General features: G+C 39.1%; 1 protein-coding gene across 1 annotated transcript in view; it reads right to left on the bottom strand.

The window, feature by feature from the left end:
* The window catches only part of SLC22A15 (solute carrier family 22 member 15), a 32567-nt gene extending 12476 nt beyond the window's left edge, over window positions 1-20091 (bottom strand). The window contains exons 1-5 of the mRNA XM_035540667.1: window positions 19980-20091; window positions 7049-7261; window positions 3996-4128; window positions 2764-2928; window positions 1586-1715 (exon numbers count right to left, since the gene is read on the bottom strand). Coding sequence (XP_035396560.1) covers window positions 1586-1715; window positions 2764-2928; window positions 3996-4128; window positions 7049-7261; window positions 19980-20066 — 728 coding nt within the window. The 5' untranslated portion in view covers window positions 20067-20091. The remainder of the gene's footprint in view (window positions 1-1585; window positions 1716-2763; window positions 2929-3995; window positions 4129-7048; window positions 7262-19979) is intronic.
* Window positions 20092-20542: the final 451 nt, after the last annotated feature.

Raw genomic sequence — 20542 nt, 5'->3', positions numbered from 1 at the left:
GGCTGAAACATGTTTCAGCATAACCGTTTTTTTTTTTTTTTTTTTTTTTTCCAAACAGCCCTTTAGGTATAGAATTCGCTTACTGAAACAGACAAAACATGTTGAAAGGAGAAGTAACATAATTCATATGTAATTCAGATAGTGAAAAATTACATATATATGTATACATACATACATACACAATACTATAAATTACAATATCATTAGGATTCCTCCCAGTGAAATTATGAATTAGAGGAACCGTATCACTAAAAGTAAGATCTTTTTGCAACACTGACTAGTTATCTCCTGTTCCTCGTGTTTCAGCATTTCCCCAAATTCTCTCCCAGGAACAGCAAGGCAGAGGCTGTACAAAGACCAGGCTTTTATTCCCTATACACAGTGTGTAATTGGTAGGTCTATAACTCCAACACAGCCTACATAACAAATCTCGTACTATTTTCGGATTCCCAGAACTAACTAAAACTGCAACTTTTTGCCAGAACTTTTAAGATTCTCTCTGACCAGAAGTGAAATCATTTATTTAAAAGCACAGAATAACTTTTTTTTTTTTTTTTAATAAGAGTTTAGAAATAAACATGTTTTCTTTCCCATGATAAAGTCTGGTAATACTTCCTATAAAGAATCTTTTTAAAGCAATGTGGGGTGGGAGACAGTGTGAAATTTGGAATGAAAAAATCTGAACACAGCTCTGAAGTCGCATGCACAAAGCACTTCAAAAGAATTGAACATATTATCCAAAAGTTAAAATACAAGTTAAACGGCCTGAAATGCCACTGTTTTAAGTTTTGAAGTATTGGAAATGTCAAGTCTGCCTTTCACCTTACAACCTTTAAGACCTCTCCCTGAGTTCTGATGCTTCCTTTGAAAGGGCATTTGATTGTTTAACAAAAAGTTAGTTACCAGTGTTACAGATGTTGGAAGGAAAAAAAACTTAAGTTTAAACAGAAGCTAAAATTCACTTATTCCCTCAGTTACTGAGTTTTTACTGTCAGAAAATATATGAGAAAGATCATACTGCATCATACCTTCCAGTGTTGAAATCTACAAACAAAAAGCCCAACTACCTTAAGAAGCCTTCTTCTTCTTTACTAATCACAATATTAAAAAAATAAAGGCAAGCTGCCCATTGTTTTACATGTCACCTTTGAGACTGTATGTGCAAGCAATTTTGATGCTCTTCCTTCCATGTAAGCAGAATTATAAAAGAAACATCATGTTATTACATAAGCATATTAATGTTTCTGTATCATTTAGAATGTATATACAGCATCTTGTAGCATACCAGACAACAATTTAAAGCATCTACACATACCAGTGAAAGACCAGGATGTTCTTCTATGCTACTACTCAAGACTGTTCCCATCTATAGTAATAATGCACAGACAATGCAACATATGCTTAGGTTTTCAGATATTGCAGCACTGCAATTTAAAGTAAGCACAGAACATAGGGTGGTAGAGGTTGAGAGAAATACCTTAGTTACAGCACTTCATACCATCCTAGAAAAGCTCCTTGACTTAATTGTATTTTCTCTCATTTTTGACATCTTCCTTGAAGGACTTCAGTTTGAAAAATAACTTACAGAGAGAGAAGAAAGACTACTGTTCCTTCCAGGTTAACCACAACAGCCAGAGTCCTCCAGGATCGAATGAAGTACCCTAATAAAGCATACTGGGCAATTCCCACAGCAAAGAACAAGCCACCAATAGATCCTAACACACAATAAAAGAAACAAGAACAAAACACCATTATCATTCCTTTAAGGAATATTGCTAACTCCCATCATGTGGGATCATACATAAACTAACACTTCATTAAAAAATTTCACTCAGCAATACAGGCAAATACACAGCTATTTGACCGAAGAACATTGTCCTTCACCCACACGGAGTAGATGCATTACACCTAATCACAAAGATCAAGACAAGTCCAAGAAGCACCCTTCTACAGCCTCCTCACCCAAATCCCTGTAAATAAGTCTTGTAATTCTAAATGTAAATGTTTCATTTTTCTATGTGTAAAAAATACTACAAACCACTGGAAAATGGTATTTTTAGGAATATATAGTATTCATTTGTAGCTCTCACGATTTGAAAGATATTCTCTTTTAAAACAGTCACTGATCTCTTATTGTAACACTTCTTTGCCACTTGTCAGGGACTTGGCAAGTTATACCAAGAAGAAAGACTGTACCTAAACAGTACAGTATATAGTCATCATATCAAAAGTACAGCTTCATCGCTAGTAACCAGGACAGTTAAAGGCATCTATATCATTTGTTCTAAGGTTGATTACCACATGGGACAACTCATTTTTGAGCACTAACAATAGCTGTCTCATCTTCCCATTATACAAAAAGTTTTTTTTTTTTTTTATTTTTGAGAACAGCCAGGAATGAAAGAATCTATATGTATCATACAAACAAACTAAGCTGCTTTGCATAGCCCAAGATCCTGATGGATAGAGATCAGTTATCATAAACCACGGATGAGTATTTAGGTGTGTAACATCCACAGGGGACTTATTTCAATTGAAGTACCTTAGTCAGTTTGGGTGATGCAGAAATCTGAATGGCCAAGTTATCTACTGCGTGTGTCTAAAGTTCATATTAAACAAAGGAAGGCTCAAAGACTGTTGTCACACAAATGCTCAAGCGAGTAGAATTAACTTGGCAAATGCTAGTGAGCTTTGGCATGTCTCAAGTGGTGTGCATGACAAATCTAAAAATTCTGAAAATAGACACTGACACTCAAATTTTACCTGCTAATGCCCAGTATGCAGTACCCACACACTCATTCAGAAGAACAAAGGCCACCAGCGACATCCCACCATTCATCACCCCTACCAAGAATCGAGACGTGGCAAAGAATTCATATGAGGGTGAAAATCCATTTGCAATGGCAAACAAGATGTCAAGGGCAAAACCTGAAAAACAATGCAAAAGGTTTCATTTCAGAACAGCATCTAACGTAAAACAGAAGCAATTATTAGCATCTTTACTTGATTTTCAGTGACTTCTATCTTAAGTAATCCCTAAAAAACATTGCTACATGCCACAAGTTCAGGCAAAAACACAAGTACCCAAAGTCGATATCATAACAGGGGAACATTAGGATTAGTATTTGGTACATGATTTGCAGTACTACACTTTGAACTTCAGTTCATGGAAGACTTTTTTTCAAATATTCAGAACTACTGCAGGGCTCCAGTTAAAACGGCTTCATATTTATCCCCATGCAAGAGTCACAGACTAAACAAAATACCTCCTCTCATACTTGGAAAGCACTCCATATAGGCTAGAGATGAGAAGCTTAAATCAGAGGACAGTGTATGGGAAGTTTGCACTGCATAGTAGGCTCATCTTTATCTGCTTTGAATTGATTAGATTGTTTCTTTGAAAAAAAAAAACAAACATTTTTTAATTCTACATGCTCATCTAATGACAAGCAAGTTTATAAATACATGTACAAAACATGAAGTTCCGAATGTTGTTTTATCTGGGTAGAGTAAAAGAACAAAAACTTACGAGCTTTAAAGTGATGAACCCACATACATAAAAATTAAATTATGCAGCCAAGAGATGAAAGGTGAGAAAATTCACAGCAGGTTATACATGTAAGAACATTGCTAATAAATTACTAGGAATATTAATTGCAATTTGTGGAGATCCCATGAGCATGACAACCATTGCATATACTCATTTCTAAGTATAAGCCCTTATAGTACAATTCCTAAATCCAGAATGCCTCCCAGATGCTCAGATGCTGACTGAACAGTCAAATATTAATTTTTTGTCCCTGAAAACACACTGGAAGGATGGTATACTCAAGTGTACTGGAAGGACAAAAAAAAAAAAATCACAGCATGTGACTCACGGCTGTGTATCAAGCTCTCAGCAGAAACTGGGCTCTTGCCACTCATCTTCAGAGACAGGACAACTTTACATCATTCATTTTGTTAGGCTACCTATGAAACAGACCATTACTGGTTACCTGTGAGATAGACCTTCTTCCTCCCAAAGCGGTCTGAGAGCTGGCCAAAGGAAATTGCTCCAACAAACACACCACTAAAGTAGAAAGAACTGGCAGCGCTGACCTTGTATGATGTGTTGCCAATTAAAAACCACTGGATGGAGACAAAAAAGGAGAATTAAACAGTGTCAAAATGGTTCGCCAATAGTTGGAGGGGGATGACATACCTTCAGGAAGATAAAACCTTGCCTAAGTTTCCTAAGCATCCCATTCAGTCAGTCATCAGACACTAAAACAAACGCTGTCTTCCAGACTCTCTGCATGGGTAGTAACCAAATATATAGTTCCCCCAAATCAAGTACAGTCTTTCATTCTGAACTCAAGAATAGGTCCCTTGCGGGATATTGTAATTTTGAAGTAAAATCATTCCTGTCTCTTGATATATATTGCTGAAGTGTGTAGGCACACCATGCAAAATAAAGCATTGTCATTTACATTCAGAAATAATCCTCTCTTCCTTATGAACTGTCTCATCACTGAGAAACACTTCGGTAGTTTTAGACAAGTTTTCTGGTATTGCTTTTTTTTTTTTTTTTTTAAACAGTCCACTAGTCCACTTTCTGTAACTTCCAGTTCTTTTCTATTCCAAACACACACCTGAACCTCACGTGATCTTATAGACTTCAGTGTCTCCTCTTCCAGGTTGAGCCTATCTCCCATAAAACTCTAGAATTAAATTATGCTATGTTCTCACTGTTCAAAAACTATTTCATTTTTTATTCTAAAAGCTTTGTATCTTGTATTCTTTCCTTTTTCCACTCCTCTTGAATCTCAAAATAATAGTTCCTTTCAGTGACACCCAACTTTTCTTCTTGTGCTGGTAAACTGGTAGTTACTTCATTATCCCTGCAATAACACTAATCCTCTCTTCATAACCTTTTCCAATACCAAAACCCCAGTAGATATCCTTTCTAGCTATGCTTATATTATTTCACAACTCAGTTATAAACTACCTCACCAAGATTAGGGAGCTAACAAAATCATTCAGAAGCTCCAAGAACATAATTTGCTTGCTCTCAGTACATGCTTCATTTTGAATTGTCATTTAAGTGGTGACGTATTTACTGATGGTTAGTATTAGGGTGTCAGGATTCTGACAAAATTCTCTTCTAAAGCAAGCCATGTGACCACAAATCAGCTCCTCTAAGTCTAAAAAATCCAGGAAAATGTATTATAACAGCACATTAATTTTAACTTGGAATAATACAGTTAATTTCATAAGAGCTAAAGAATCATTCCCTAATTTTGGTATAAATGTTAAAAAACTGCCAACACTAGATAGTATGTCAACAGATTCTTTCTGAACTGTTCAGAGATCAAGGCAAAATTTGGTTGTGGCAAAGCAAGGTTTGTTCTGCAAGTTAATCTCAGTGACTAAGAAGCCCTTTAAAGGACTTGAGGCCTCTCTCCTGAAAAAAAGGAATACTATGCATATTTTTACTTCAAAATATTTTTCAGAGCACTTCTGCAGTAGTCAAGTTATTACTAAGTGATGCCACAAAGTAAGCATTAAAAATATCCTCCTCAAATGCAGAGAAAACTTCTCTCTATGTCAGTATGGAAATCGCTTAGCAATCAGAAATCCCCAAAACAACTTCAGATTGTTTTGGAAAAAATACACCAAGAACTTCATAGTTGAGTCAGTTTTCAAATGTACCACGCATACAGTTAAATTTTTGAACAAACTGTATCTTAGTCATGGGATACAGGAGAGGCAACAGGATTTTTATACACATGGGCCTCTACTGAAAAGTTCAGATTCTGCTTTGAAGTTCTTTAATGTACCAGATGTCATGAGATATATTTTTTTAATTTTGTATTTTTCAAGTAAACTTTATTCTTTACCTGCATTTCTTACCTATGGAACTAAAACGCATCGGTATCTTCACAAAATTTATATCCTAAGACACTGCTAGGCTCCATGAACATGTCTCACTTGTCAAGTTTAATAGAATAAACAATTCTTGGAGCAAGTAAAAGCAAACCAGGAAAAGCCCAGAAAAGATTTTAAAACCTTTTTGACAATTAGCTTTAAGTTATGCTTAAAGAAAAGCTACTGTCCGTTAGGACTTTAATTTCAATAGTGGCATAAGTACTCATATCCACTTTATTACCAGAATAAGAAGGCATGCCCATTGTATACAATTGCTTGGTACTATTCCCAAACTGGCAGTTTTTATTAATGTGCTCATAACCAATAACATTAAGTACTTTACAGGACTAATTCAAATAGTATTAATGCATTTGGTCAATAGCCATGAATTATCAAGTAGTGCTCTGCTTGACTCAGCTGTATAGTGCTAAATACAGGTCTTGTAACAGCTGCAGACAGATAGGGTTCCTGTGCAGACAAATGGCATTAATAAATACTCAAGGCCGCAGGAATGGCAAGTGTTGAACACAACAGTGTGGAAGCTGGAATCATTCCTTTAGAGACTGTGGCTAGACCATGAAAGAGGACACTTACAAAGCACTGATAAAGCTAAAGCCTGTTTTGGGATAGAATGTATGCAATTGCTTTGTCCATCTTGCTCCCCACTGCCGATGTCCTCCCTCATACCTGGAGCAGCAAAGAAACAGAAGTAGTTTCTTCTCCAGTTTCTCTACTGCTTGCTAATTGCATGATGGATGCATTTCCTTTCTTACCAAGGAAATTGCAGAAGGTGGCCAGGAAGAGCTCGAGATACACACAGGACTTTGAACACATTAGTACAATTACATGATTCCAGCTCAATTGTGGAACCAGGCTACAAGACCCAACACGCATCTCCCGTGTGGAGAAGGCAGGTACTTTTGGAGCAGAGCATTGGTCAACATCTGCATTGCAAAACAAAGGTAGCTTTTATTGCCAGTAAGGATATGAATAGGTTACCTGTTCTCTACCTGTTTCATTTGATAATTAAAACATGCACTAGTATGGAGGAAAGAAGCAGCAGTACTGCCAGCTTGCCCCATACTCCCCCAGTGCCATTTACTACTTACACACGAGGCAGCAAAACACGTTCCAGACTTACCTCAGAGACTATTGATGTGAAGCTGCTGCTGAAGTGTACGTGCTTGTGAACCTCACTGCCATTGGCAGTCAGAAGCCATTCCCCAAAGGCCCTCTGCTCGCTCGCTGACTGGTTGCTACGGCTCTGGTTAGCCGAGAGCTCTTCGAGATCCCAGTGGTAAGGAGGAGTTGCCCCCACCAGTGCAATGAGGATGGCTTCAGTGGCCACATAGAGCTGAAGTGAAAGACAAAAAACACAGATGCTAAGTGTACACCCAAGCAATGCTTCCTTTACACTTGGATCAAAATGGTATCTAAAGAAAACATGAAATAGGACTCTTTCTACCAATACGGTCATGTATAGTCTCTGTCTAATATCTCAAATCATGAAGTCACAACTTCAACACAGTGGCTCCTGCAACACAGTGGTTCTTGCACTTTTTAATCTGCGGATTATTTGAGAGAAAGGAAATTTCACTACTGACACCCCCCAACTTCCACACATAGCAAGTGCAGCACCTGGCTGAAGGAAGAGTTGTTAATGCAAAGTCTTCAATGCACGTATTTTACTGTTTTATTCTCTCCTTCCACCTGTGTTGTTCATTTCTTTAATTTGATATTTAGAATAGATTTCCTCAGCATTTTATATTCCCACTTTTACCAAAGTTATTTTTTCCTGTGAACCTGTTTTACTATCAATAGAGACATATATTAAAAATGTATCTGTACATTTGCATGTATTACATACCCACACAAGGCCTATATTCAGAAATTAACAGCTGTCTTTGTTTAAGGAAAATAAAAATAAAACTGCTGGAAACCCAGATGTTTTAAACCTGGCATGGAGTAGGGTCGCTGGTGTATGTCCAGAAGAACATTCACAGGCCACTGCTTTAACAATCTAGAACATTACAACCTCATCTTAAAACCCATGGTTTTAGACCTCTTTGAACACAGAGGTACTATGAGTTTTGCCACAGAAAAAACATGGTAAAAAGTCTCCTAAGAGACAAAAGGAGTTGATGGCAACAAATCAAAGACCTCTGCCATTCCCCAAATAAATCTGCCTCTTGTCTCATGCCCTTAATAACTCATCACTGTAGCTCCCGACTAAAAAGGATCTTGTTTCTCTTGCCAATTGCCTTCATGAAAAAAAATCTGTCATGCCACCATGACATTCATTACCATTCCTCAAGCTCCGCTTCAGCTACCTCCTTCTGAATATAGCCCTTGCTCTGCTACCAGCACCCCCTCAGTGTATTCTTGGAAAGAGCATGCCTCTTGGAAGCGTAGCCTCTCACAGGGCTGCTACACAAATAATACTCAGAGCTGAGGAGAATGTAGATAGGATCAATAAATATTCAAGATCTGAGTTATTACATAAGTATTTTATTTCCATCAGCTCCTTTGTGTTCCACATGATAAACTGCTACTGCAGTGCTCGAAGGCAAAAGCTTCAAGAGTTCATTCTCCTTCCTTTTTTAGGATAAAATAAATGAAAATCAAAAGGGATTTGGAAGAAAAAGACACAATCTGTTAATAATATTATTTAAACTAAAGAACAACTTCTAAACAGATGATGAAAAGTGAGAGACCTCATCTGAAAAAGAGGGCAATGCCTGAGATTACATGAGGAAGATGGAGTGAAAAAGCTGAGTGGATATGTTGCTAGGGATATGTGGATACTCTCAAGACCTCAGGAACAGTCTGAAATAAGTGAGAAATGAGAATTACAGGTCACGATCTCTGGTGCATTCCTGTATTCTGACTCACGCATACAATCCCATGTCAGGACTAACTGGTAACATCCTTGTTTTTGTCTTCTGAAATAATAAACATTTTTGAAGTAGTTCAGGAAATGAAATCTTCCAGGCATTTGGTTTAGGGAAAGAAAGCTGAACGCTTTTCATTTTTGCTCCAAGTGAAGCCCACCCCAGCTACAGAAGAATAAATTGAAAAATAAATTATTGCAGGCACACAAAGAACATCATATTTTTTTAATAAAAAAATCAGCCTTAAGCATCCTAGCAGCTGCAGCAAGCAAGGAAAAAACAATAGAAACACTTTCAATTAATATGCCGAATCAGAAAAATATTCGAAGATGGTGACATGCTTTGATGTTATCAAACGCTACTTTTTCCTATATTCATGTTCAATGAAGTCACTGCTGTGAAGAGACTGATTTTTCTAGTGATCATTTGCCTTTTACTTTGGCTAACAGGTATAGTAAATCCTCTTAATTTTGTTGCAAAGCAGAAAAAAAAAACACCACACAGCCTTCCCCAATCACAGCTTATTTACAATTCAAAAGACCAGAAACATTTTCTAGAATTGGTATTAAGAACACGACCAAGCAAACTTGAAGCTTACAAAGAACAGTAATACAATAACAAAATATTACATTTTTATATTAAATATGTAACAAAAGAATAATACAAGAACAAAAATATAATTTTAACACTGAAATAAAAGGTAGCTTTTTTTTTTTTTTTTTAAATGAATCTGGGGGTTCCCCTCTTAAGAGCACTAAATGCTGGTGCTTAGCAGTAACACAGTTATTTAGACTGGTGATCAATACATAATACTTTATTCTGTTTTGATAGCATTTTATAACAACTTAAGGTGTAAAATGGTTACATTATACTGTGTGTACTGTGGCAAATACATAGTACAAGTCAAATTTATGTGTCGTTTAATTAATACCTGCTATTGATATGCCATATTAATTAGCTGTACGTGGATGCTAACAGCTCCCCACAGAATTCCATGCACTGATCTGCATTAATCAAGACGAACACCAAGCACAGGGGGAAGAGGTGGCGGCTCATAGTCACAGAGGAGAAAGAGCCAAGTTTTGTTAGTTTCAAGTTTCTTCTGTTTGCTTCTATTCTTTGTAGGTTAAAACTTCATAGTTTGTGTAGATTAGAAATCTGTGATGTATGGAGATGTACTAAAAGACAACATAATAACCTGTAAGTTTTTGCTTTCTTTGCTACTTTCACTTTCTTGGCTAAGTAAAGGGAATTTTAGTCATTCGTTTACTGCTACTTCATTAACAGTTTAACTTAAAATTTTAAAATTAATATTAATAGAGTTGCCTGCAATCTCTTGACTAGCTTTCTCAATGTTAATTTTCCTAATGAATGATTTTGAAGAAAAAAAAAGTACAATCTCTAACACAACTAGCATGGGGGAGGAAAGAAAGCTTAAACAGCTTCATTCATGATGAATACCAAAAATCATTTAAGAAACTTAAATCTAATTTATCCATTATAAAGCACAAACAAAGAACAAAAGCACAACTTAAATTCTACTATAAAGTTTGAAAGCGCTTCTTAATCAGCTCACCAGCTATTCACAACCAGGCTAGACATTCTACACAAGTATCAGCTGAAGCATTCACTGCTGAACAAAACAATGAGCAAGCCACTAGCTTCTGACCTTTCAAATACAAAAACATTAAAACTGCACCTTAAGAGGAAGGCAGAAATTCAGAAGGAATAATGAATGACCTTGATCTGGTAAAAGCCTATGATGAAGAAATTAACATTTTGGGGCTAAAGTCATTTCTCCTGAACACAGTACAAGCAGCTGAAAAGCTGGAGGGCCACCTTGTTTTTGAAAGCCTGATGATCTCATCTGCTCTGAGCTATTCCAAAAAGGGCAATTTGCCTTTTAATTCACGTGGTTTTTTTTTTCCAGATAATTTTTTTTGTGTGTAGAAGAACCCTAAAAGCATCTTCCTGTTGCGAAGTTATCATCTTATGCTGACAACATGCTCTTCTATCAAAATAGCTTTCCTCTCTTGGTAGTAGAGGAAGAGAAACAGTAGCACACTACAAGGAAAGGTCCCCTTGTATTTACAAAATGAAAAAGGACCGTGTACAGAAGAACACAATGTAATCTCTCAGACACTTAACAACTCCAAATCCACTCTGATAAGAAACACTCCTCATGAAAAACGTAACCCAAAAAAATTTACCTTCAGTGACAGGTTGCTATTACAACCTGCAAGCTAGATCTCCCCATAGTACTACAGATACACAGATGACAAGTTTTCTGCTAAAGTGTCATCTGTCAGTCTTGTACTGTAGCAAAATCTTGCAAGACAATTACCTATGAGATTTACTCAGGGACAGATGAAACAGCTTACAGGATTTGAAAGACCTCTATAGACTCCCCGACTGGGCCACACCACTCCCTTGAATAAACTAACATCTAGAACACTGCCTACTAAAGGAACATTAAAGATGACCATAAATACATTTTTTTTTCCAAAATAGCATAGGAAGTACAGGCAATAAACATGTCACTAAGGAATACCTGGAATTTGTTGGAAACCTCGGTTGGAGAACCGAGTGCTACAGTGCTTCTGATGAAGCACTGATAAAGGAAGTACACCAACCAGAAAAAAACTCTGTCTTGCCCTGTGAAGCTTCAAGCTTGGTGACAGGTTTGCCAAATCTCTGAACCACACAGCAGTTGAATGCACACTGGCAGGCCAAAAACAAGAGGCCAGAACCGCTTCCAGAACAGTTTGAGGCAGCATAGCCTAAAGCATTTGCATTTTCACAGCATGCTGGATGAAGTACAACACTACAAAGGCAAGCATACCTATCTAGCGTGGGCTCATATGCTGCAGCTCAGAGGGCTGGCACAGGACTCGCCACTGCTCTGACTGGATCCCCTCTGCAAAGGAAATAGAGCAAACCTTGCATCATATGTTGACAGGTCTCTGAACATGAAGGAGGAAATTGGAAGTTGTGGTATCAAAGTGTTATTTTTCTGCCTTTAAAAACAGAAGGCAGAAAGAAACCTTTCGTGCCTTGTTAGAATATCCACATAAAACCCTGCAGTTCTCTAAACATTCACACATGGCTAAGTTAAAGAACCAAGCTGAAAAACAAGAACTGGCAATCAAAATTATGAAGAGCACTATAAACACTCTCGTGTCTTCCTATTTGGGCAGAAGTAAAGTTAAATTGTATTAGTGTGCAATCAAGTGCCAAAACTCCCCATCTGAACACCAGCTACACAGCTTCATCTACAACCCCTTAGAAGTGCCACTGCACTGTTACATAAAGAAGGACTTACAGGAGAAGGAGGCAAAAAGGTGGCAGAGGTTCCTATTCCAGGTTAGGAATAGACTACGTACCAGCCCAGGACTGAACTGTCTCAATGACACAGCGGGATTACGTGAAGGAGAAGTCAGCAACCGCTAGTAAAGAGGCAGGACTTGTGAGCTGGCAGGTGTCAGAGCTTAGCCCCGCTTCCACGAGCAAGATCATTTTTCCATCTGCACTTTATCTTGGTCCCTCTTTCTCTCCGGATCTCCCAGCCTGCTTTGGCAATCAACACGTCTGAGTCACAGCCAGCATCAGAAGAGACCGAGGCTCTCACCTTTCTCAGCATACTGATTTGGGACACTGCCAAAGCGCGGGTGAGCATCTTGGTCTCACAAACAGAGCACTTTAAGGCTATGCAAAGAGCACATCCTTGGCTGCGCCTGGACTTCCTCTTTACCAAATGACTAAAGCATTTAACTCTGTAAAAAGATGCAATTAAAAGCATACGCTGATCATTTCAGAAGTTTCTGCTATTTAAGGATTCAGATTAAAAGACACTGCTGACATTTGAATCATCTGTTTTCATTCATTTAATCATTTTAAGGACTTGCCTGAGGATAAGTGATTTTTAATTTAAAAAGAGCCTTGGTTTTAGTGCTACTTCAGAGCAACATGATTTCCAGAAATGAAAGAGTAGTTTTTCCAACTTTGTGGTGGAACTGTCTAAACCAATGATTTCCAATTTCTAGTCCACAGGCCCCAGAAGTCCCTGAATTACTTTTAAAGAAGTTCCATGAAAAATAATTAAGAAACACCAAAGTGTCAGCAGTCTTAAATTTACTGTGGAAGGATTTAATATCTTCAGTGGGAAGTCTGTAGGGGGTCTGCAAAATTCAAAGAGATTTAAAAGCTCATGTCTTTCTCTCTCTATATATTTTAACACACCAATAATTGAACAGCATGCCACAAATAGGAAGCTGGAATAAGCTAGGGATAGAACTCCTCTCAGCTTTTCCTGCCCCAGGATCTCAAAAGCTTCACTGTGCCTCGCAAGGCAAATTCTAAACACTCTTCCTCCCAAGCCCACCAGGATTAGGAAAACAACCAAACACAAACACAATGTTTACCCAGGTTAAGTATTGGTGGCAGAAGACCTGTCTCCCTCTCAAACCTAGTCAGAGATCAGACTGTAAACAGACTAAACAGACTAGAGAACAGATGCTATTCCTCCAAAGGGCCTCCAGTCCACTGAGCTGCTGCTTGCAAAGAGTAGAGATTTTACTTATGGGAATCAGTGCACATGAACCACTATGAGATCTATAAATCCAAGTCACTATGTTAACTACTTCCATATTTTTCTTTTAATAAAAGCATTTGAGCGCACAGAACTTTATTTGGGTCAAATAAAGAGAAACAACCATGTGCAAACTGGAAACAATTATTCTGAGTCCAACGACACATCTACCAGTTAAATCACCTGAAAGAAAAGGAAATCAGACTCTGTAAAATGAGGAGAGTGGTGAGGGGAGCAATAATGGTGTAGCTTGCTAGTGGAAAAACACTGCAAATTTATTGCCTACAAAACATGGGAAGATTAGAGAGTGTGTGTACATAAGGGCAGGGAAGAAGGAAAGGGAACTAGTGGGTCATAAAGTAAATATATTTAATCCATAATCTTTGCTATCCAGTAGAACTGTCTATGATAACTCCCAGGCTTGTCTTCTGAAGGTGTTCAGAGGACGGACCAGCTAGACTGACTGTTCCAACAGAATTTGCCAGGCTGAAAGCCATCTTGATTAATAACAGAAGACAGGATTGTTTTAGTTCCCACCACAGCTAATTACCATCCCATTGCACAAAATATTTTATGTAACAGTAACTTCATTGTTAATAACCCCCCCCAAACCATACCCAATAAAACATGGAAAGACACCAGACACCAGTGACCTGATGCCTCCCAGTCACCTTCTGTTCCCAGACATTAAAGAGACATCCCAAAAGCAAAGCATTCAACCACAGCGAGAGTAAGTCATCCCTGAGCAAGTTTCTTCTGACAACTTCACTTTTTACACAGCACGGTTACTTCTCACATCATCTTTACCCCTGAGAAAAATTAGACCACCTCTGTGGAGAACCTTGCCACACAGGGGCATGCCCTCTGTAGCTGGGGGACTGGTATAAAATAGTTTTTGTAGTAGGTGATGGCAGGTGGAGAGTTACTAGACTTACTGCTGTTGTCACGGGCCTGTAGTAGGGCAGCATCCACTCAATTTTTTTTTTGTTATGTTTTGTTTTTCAATAGGCATAACAACCTGCTTGATTTCTTCTGTTTCTACGCCCTCGGGATATTCACTTCTGGGTGTTTCTCCCAAAACTCATGGTTCTTGCTATATCCATCAGCAAGAATTCTGGTAAGGTCTTTCGACAGCACGTTGAACAGGAACCTTTTAGGACTGAACTGCAAAGAAACTGAAGCCAGCCTTGTAAATTAGCTTGCAAAAGCTGACCAGAGGTGTTTATATGGAAACATACATAAAAAAACATGAGGTTTCAGTGGCAAAGAGTGAATGTAGTGATCACTAAAAGAGCAAGAAAACCTGGGAACTATGCGATGATATGTAGAACCACATAAAACTATGAGGTCAACTATGCTTGCTTTGTAATTAAGATCCAGCTAATGAAGGGAAGTTCTTAAAGTAACAGCTCATGTTTCTTCTGTGCATCAAGGTTGCTCTGATCATAATTCCGTGTATAAGCATATGTTTAAAGCTTAGCTGTATTGATGATACACTTGTTTGGACTAAGACAAAATCTTGAGGGAAGACAGGTATTGGCAGCTGATAAAGTATTTGTGACTCTTACTTCTCCCCAATCCATTTAGCATTACGTTTGGAAAAAAAATGATATCAAGTTCACAATTTAACATTAATCAATGAGGACAAAGTTACTGGACTTCAGACTTCAGTATTATACCTGAGAGTTAAGAACCCCACTGTTAATAAAGCAGATCACAACTCAGCTTTGTTATTTCATGCTTTCTGCAGAATATAATGCAGTGTCTGCAGCAGCTGCATTCACATTTTCAAGTTCTAGCTGTAGTATCAGAAGAGATGAGTGATTGTTTCTTTTAAGGAACAGTTAAGGATCTGAAAGTATTACAGAAAGACAGACCATGCTGAGTCTTGACTATATTTCTGGTTCTTGTCCTAGATAAGAACTCCACTAAAGCATTGGGAAGTCTCAGTCAGCATCTAAATCACTACACACGAAATAAAAAAACAACATGTGACCAAATAACAACCTTTTTTCCTATAAAAGGTTCCCCCACCCAACTGAAGCAAGCAGTAGGACTGGTCTTTACTCACACATCCTGCCAACTTTCAGGTAGGAATATTTCTTAACTAAACGTGTAGCAATGTGTCTTGCAGCATAATTAGTTTATGTACTTATGCCCACCCAAAATATTTTTCCACCTGAACAGGAATAAGGACCAGACCAAGGCATTATATTCAGAGCTGCAACTATGTTAGAAACCTTCACCACTTCCACAAGGAAAACAGAAGTCCTTGTATTCTTTAGTATAAGCATATTCTTAAGATAAAATGTATGAAATACATGAGAATAAGAAGCTCACCTCAAGAAATTAAAATTGGGACTCTACTTTATCTGTTTGTATTGCCACATTTGAAACCACTTTTCCACATAAGTGGCTGCACACATCTGATGCACATTCTGCAACTGCTTTCCCAAGAAAGGGACTTAAAATTTCTCCCATAAACGTTAAGAAAAAAAAAAGCAGCCAAATAGTGAGGTAATCAAAGTGAAGGAATGTCACACAGCAATTCCATACAGCTTTTTTATACCCGTTGCCTTGCTTACATACCTTACAGACTCTTGAAGTTGAACTACGTCTGTTACAGTGCAAGTAACTTTGGGCAAACAGCATCTGTCATGAAGCCCCTGAACACCTTTAGCAACCTATGCTAGCAAGTGTAATTCTTTCCTTCATTTTAAATTTTTCATTACACTTCAGATTTGTTTTGTGCCTTATATTCAGATATAATCCAAACAGTATGCCTCATCAAGGAGGGACTGAACTGTATTAGTTTATGACCGGTTCCACATAGTTCAAAGGACAGCATAATTGGCTCAAACAAGCATTGAAAAGATTCACTGACAAGGTTTTATTAGTGTCATTACAGATGCTGAGTGATGGTGTACTCCCACACCTTCCTGTATTTCATCTTCTGAACAAGTAAGAAATGTTATGTCAAGAAACAGAGTTAAGCCATGCTAAGCATGTAATTGCATCCGTATCTTATCTGGAGCCAGACACTGCTCGTTTGACTTATTTCTAAAGATTCAGGAAGAACTTACCTTACTTAAGCTATGTGCCCAAGTACATGCTTACCCTCAGAACATTTGTGCAGATGGGCTGGTTAAAGAGCAGCTTTCTGCATCATGATATTCTAATCATGCCGCAACTGCATCAAGAATAACTTTGTTTTAACTTAAGGCAAAGTATTCTTCAAGAAACTTGATTACACTAATTCCATCTACACTAATCCGTATTCCATCTTCCCTTCAGTTAGTAATAGTTCCAAGCTAGAGAGAAACAACGCCCTAGGTAATTATTCATATCACTGTGCAAGGCACATGTAACCCAACTTTCCACAAAGCCTTTTTCAGCTTTGCATATAGGACCTCCCTTTTAACTCCAAAAGGTTTAAAGAAGCCTTTTAAAAGAGACATAATCACAACACATTGCCATTCTTCAATTTCTGTTTCAGATTCAGATTGGATTTGAGCAATCTTGTAATTCAGGTTCACTGGCAAATGCAAGTCTCCTTCACCTACATATATTGAGAGCAATAAACATTTTTTTAACACTTGTACACTGTTTAGGTATCTGATCCAGATGTGAGATTGTCTAATGTTGCTGCTACACACTAAACACAAGACATCATTTTAATAATGTATGGATACATGTTCTTCAAAAGGTAGTGAGCACTTTTCTAGTAATCAATAGGTGTCAAGAACCTACTTTCAGTTCAAAGTAAAGTTGTAAGTATTCCAAGAGTTATCAGCTCACTTTATTTCTCCCTCTAACTCTCTTGAAGATGCACTAGAAATGCAAGACTAATGCAGCCTGCAATTCATACAATTAGCCTAACCCCATATCCTTCAGATAAGTTTGGTCTTTGGGTAATTCTATAGATACTGGAACAAAATGCTTCTCTGCTTTAGCTATCATCATGCCACTCTAAAGATACCAACCACTGCTACAGAACACATCCAAGAATCTTCCAAATTCATTAAGCTGGTAGCAAATAAGCCAAACACAGTTTAATGCAGTAACAGCTCCAACAAGTTAATGAGTATCAGCAGCAGGTAGTAGATGAACAAAAGAATCAGCAAGACAGTGAAATCAAATACCCTGCAAAGTTGAAAAACAGTGGCCCACAAGACTTAGGCTAATTTTACACTGATGACATACAGAGACAATCTTCCACCTACAAGCAACCTGGAGGGTTTTCTTTCCAGTGTCAGCTTATCCTACAGGTCTAGCACCAGTTCACTAAAGCCTGTGTGAAAACTGACTGCCATGTGGAAAGTCTCACTCATACAAACTTCAGCACTCGGTACAACTCGTCTCAAAGAAATTCTGTGAGCTAAACTACGTTTGCATTTTGAATTCAAAGATCAGACGTGAAGGCTTTACCAGGGCATATCAGTAGGGCTACACACAGTTCACTGTAGAAGTTTTTAAGAGGAAAAAAAAAACAAACAAAAAACACTGCAAGATGAGGGAAAAGAACTACAAAGTAGTATGAAAGTCAATAGATCAGAAACATCCAGAGATGAAAAAGCACAAATTCCACATGGAAAGCAGAAAGTCTGCAGGGAATCTTATGGGGTAGGGAAAGCATAGAGTTTAAGTTTAGTACATTGTCAAGACCCTTCATCTGATACAGACTGAAGACAAAACCAATTTTCACCCTGTGGTATTGTTACTTTTAAGAATGTAGAAATATTTTTGTAACAAATACGCTAGCTACACAAAAACCACAAGCCAACTGAGGAAGCTTGTAGGAAGGAACAGGGAAACAAGCAATCAATTGGAACAGTCAGTCCATTGCAGAGGCACTGACAGACTAACAGGTGTTCTCTTCCTCTAGCCAGGTGTTGCCTCTGAGGCACTGAGAGCCCATGATTACCCAAATTCACATCACACACACCAAATACATTACTTACACCTTTGTGTCTGTCCTTCAGAACTTGACAATAAATCAGACAAATGACTAACAGCAGCCATGGCACCTCCCATCAGACTTACTCTAGCACATCCCAGTGACACATTACATAACCTGGCACCAATAAAGGAACACAGAAAGCAATCTGCCACCCAAGCAGGAGCCAGTGGTATAAATCTGAACCTACCCACAGACTGAAAGACAACAAGCTTCACATCTAATTCCCTAGTGTTTTCTGTGCTTCATATCTGTGCAGGCATAGGAGTTTGTATCAGCCAGGGGGTGATCCTCATTGATAAAGTTTGGGAATCAAAGATCAAATAATTTGAGAATTATAAAAAACAAATCTGTACACCTGTTCCATTCATTCCCCCCCCAAAAAAATATTCTGAATTTGCTCTGCGATTTGCAAAAATACTTCAGTCTACTTTTGCCATGGGAAATACAAGTTAATCCATTACAAAGCAAACAAATAAAAAAGGCATTACGGGACAGTTGAACCACACTACCCAACCCTCTTGGAGTACAGAGCACTCATTGTAGTTGCTGTTTGCTCCAAAACATGGCCACCACTGGAAGGAAATGTTTGTTTCCTTGCTCTCTCAACTTCAGCAAGCATACATGTCATCTTGCCAGTCAGCCAGAACATCAAGTTCTAAGCAGTGCTTAATTTTAAAGGATAAATAAGTTAAATCATGGATAGAAAAAGATGAAAAACTGTACAAGGAAACTGAAACCTATGAGGCCTTTGCCATTTGTCATCTTAGCAAGCAAGTACAGAATTCCCAGCTGACAGGACTGGGCATATGAAGTTTTTTTGGTCACCTTACAAAGTTTCTTACTACTGCCATCAATCCTTTGGCTGACAGAAGACGTCTTCAGTCTCACAGCTCAAGACTGGAAATTGTAGATTACCAGAAGACATTGGTCAGCAGCAGGAGGGATGCTTTAAAGTCTCCCCCTCTTCCCTCCTGCAGCTGGTATGTTCCCACGGTGGCAGTAATCCAGCATTACTAAGCCTACTTGAATTTACTGCCATCAAGTTTTTGACAAGTTAGAATGGAGTAAAATGAACTTTTGTCAGATTCAAGCTGTACCTTATCCCTTTGGCAAGGTATGAAGATACACGTATTGTGTCATCTCCACGCACAGCTTTGGGAACGGACAAGAAGACAAGGCAAAGCAGGAAGTGCGGACGGACTTGCCAGCAGGTCACATCACTAGGTTCGCAGGTCTCTGAATTTATGCTATTATGTTGGGCTCTGCTTCTATCATCAAAGCATTTTGTTTCTATCACTGACATTACAAGCACTTTGAATCTTGTAGGAACACAGACCTGAACAGCTGAGCCTTGCCCAAACACCTAACACAGACACATGCTGAAGACAAAGTCAAGGCAAGATGACATACCACGAGCAGTTGCAGCCCACCAGCTTTTTAGGTGACAGCTCCTACACCCAGAGGCATCAGTGAGCACCTATATCTCTGCAACCCTTCCTCCACCAAGGCACCACCCGTAGAACACCACCCTAGGCCACTACAGCCAGGCAGTGCCGGACCGCAGCAGCACCTGTGACAGCAGCCGCCACCACCACCTCCCAGCCCGGCACACAGAAATCCCTCCCTCCCTCACCTGCAGGAGCACGGCCAGCAGGACGCACAGGTACACCTGGTAGGGCCCCATCTGCCCCACCAGCGGGAACGCCTCCTCCACCTCCATCCCGCCGCGCCGCGTAGAGCCCGGCCGGGGCGAGCAGCGGCAGCAGTGGTAGAAGCAGCAGCCGTAGAAGCAGCAGCAGCAGCAGCAGGAGGAGGAGGAGGAGGAGGAGGAGCAGGAGGCGCTCATGCACATGCGCCGAGGAGGGGAGCGGCCATGGCGGCTGTTGCGAGTGTTGGCGCACGCGCGCCTTCGGGAGTTAGATGGGGATGGGGGAGTGGGAAGGGAAGGGAAGGGAAGGGAAGGGAAGGGAAGGGAAGGGAAGAAGGGAAGGGGAGGGGAGGGGAGGGAAAGGAAGAAGGGGAGGGGAGGGGAGGGAAAGGAAGGGAAGGGAAAGGGAAAGGGAAAGGAAAGGAAAGGGAAAGGAAAGGGAAAGGAAAGGGAAAGGAAAGGGAAAGGAAAGGAAAGGAAAGGAAAGGAAAGGAAAGGAAAGGAAAGGAAAGGAAAGGAAGAAGGGAAGGGGCTCGCGCTCCTCCGGC

Source organism: Cygnus atratus, chromosome 1 (genome assembly GCF_013377495.2).
Source record: "Cygnus atratus isolate AKBS03 ecotype Queensland, Australia chromosome 1, CAtr_DNAZoo_HiC_assembly, whole genome shotgun sequence".
NCBI classification, from domain to species: Eukaryota; Metazoa; Chordata; class Aves; order Anseriformes; family Anatidae; genus Cygnus; species Cygnus atratus.
This window is presented reverse-complemented; position numbering and strand designations above follow the sequence as displayed.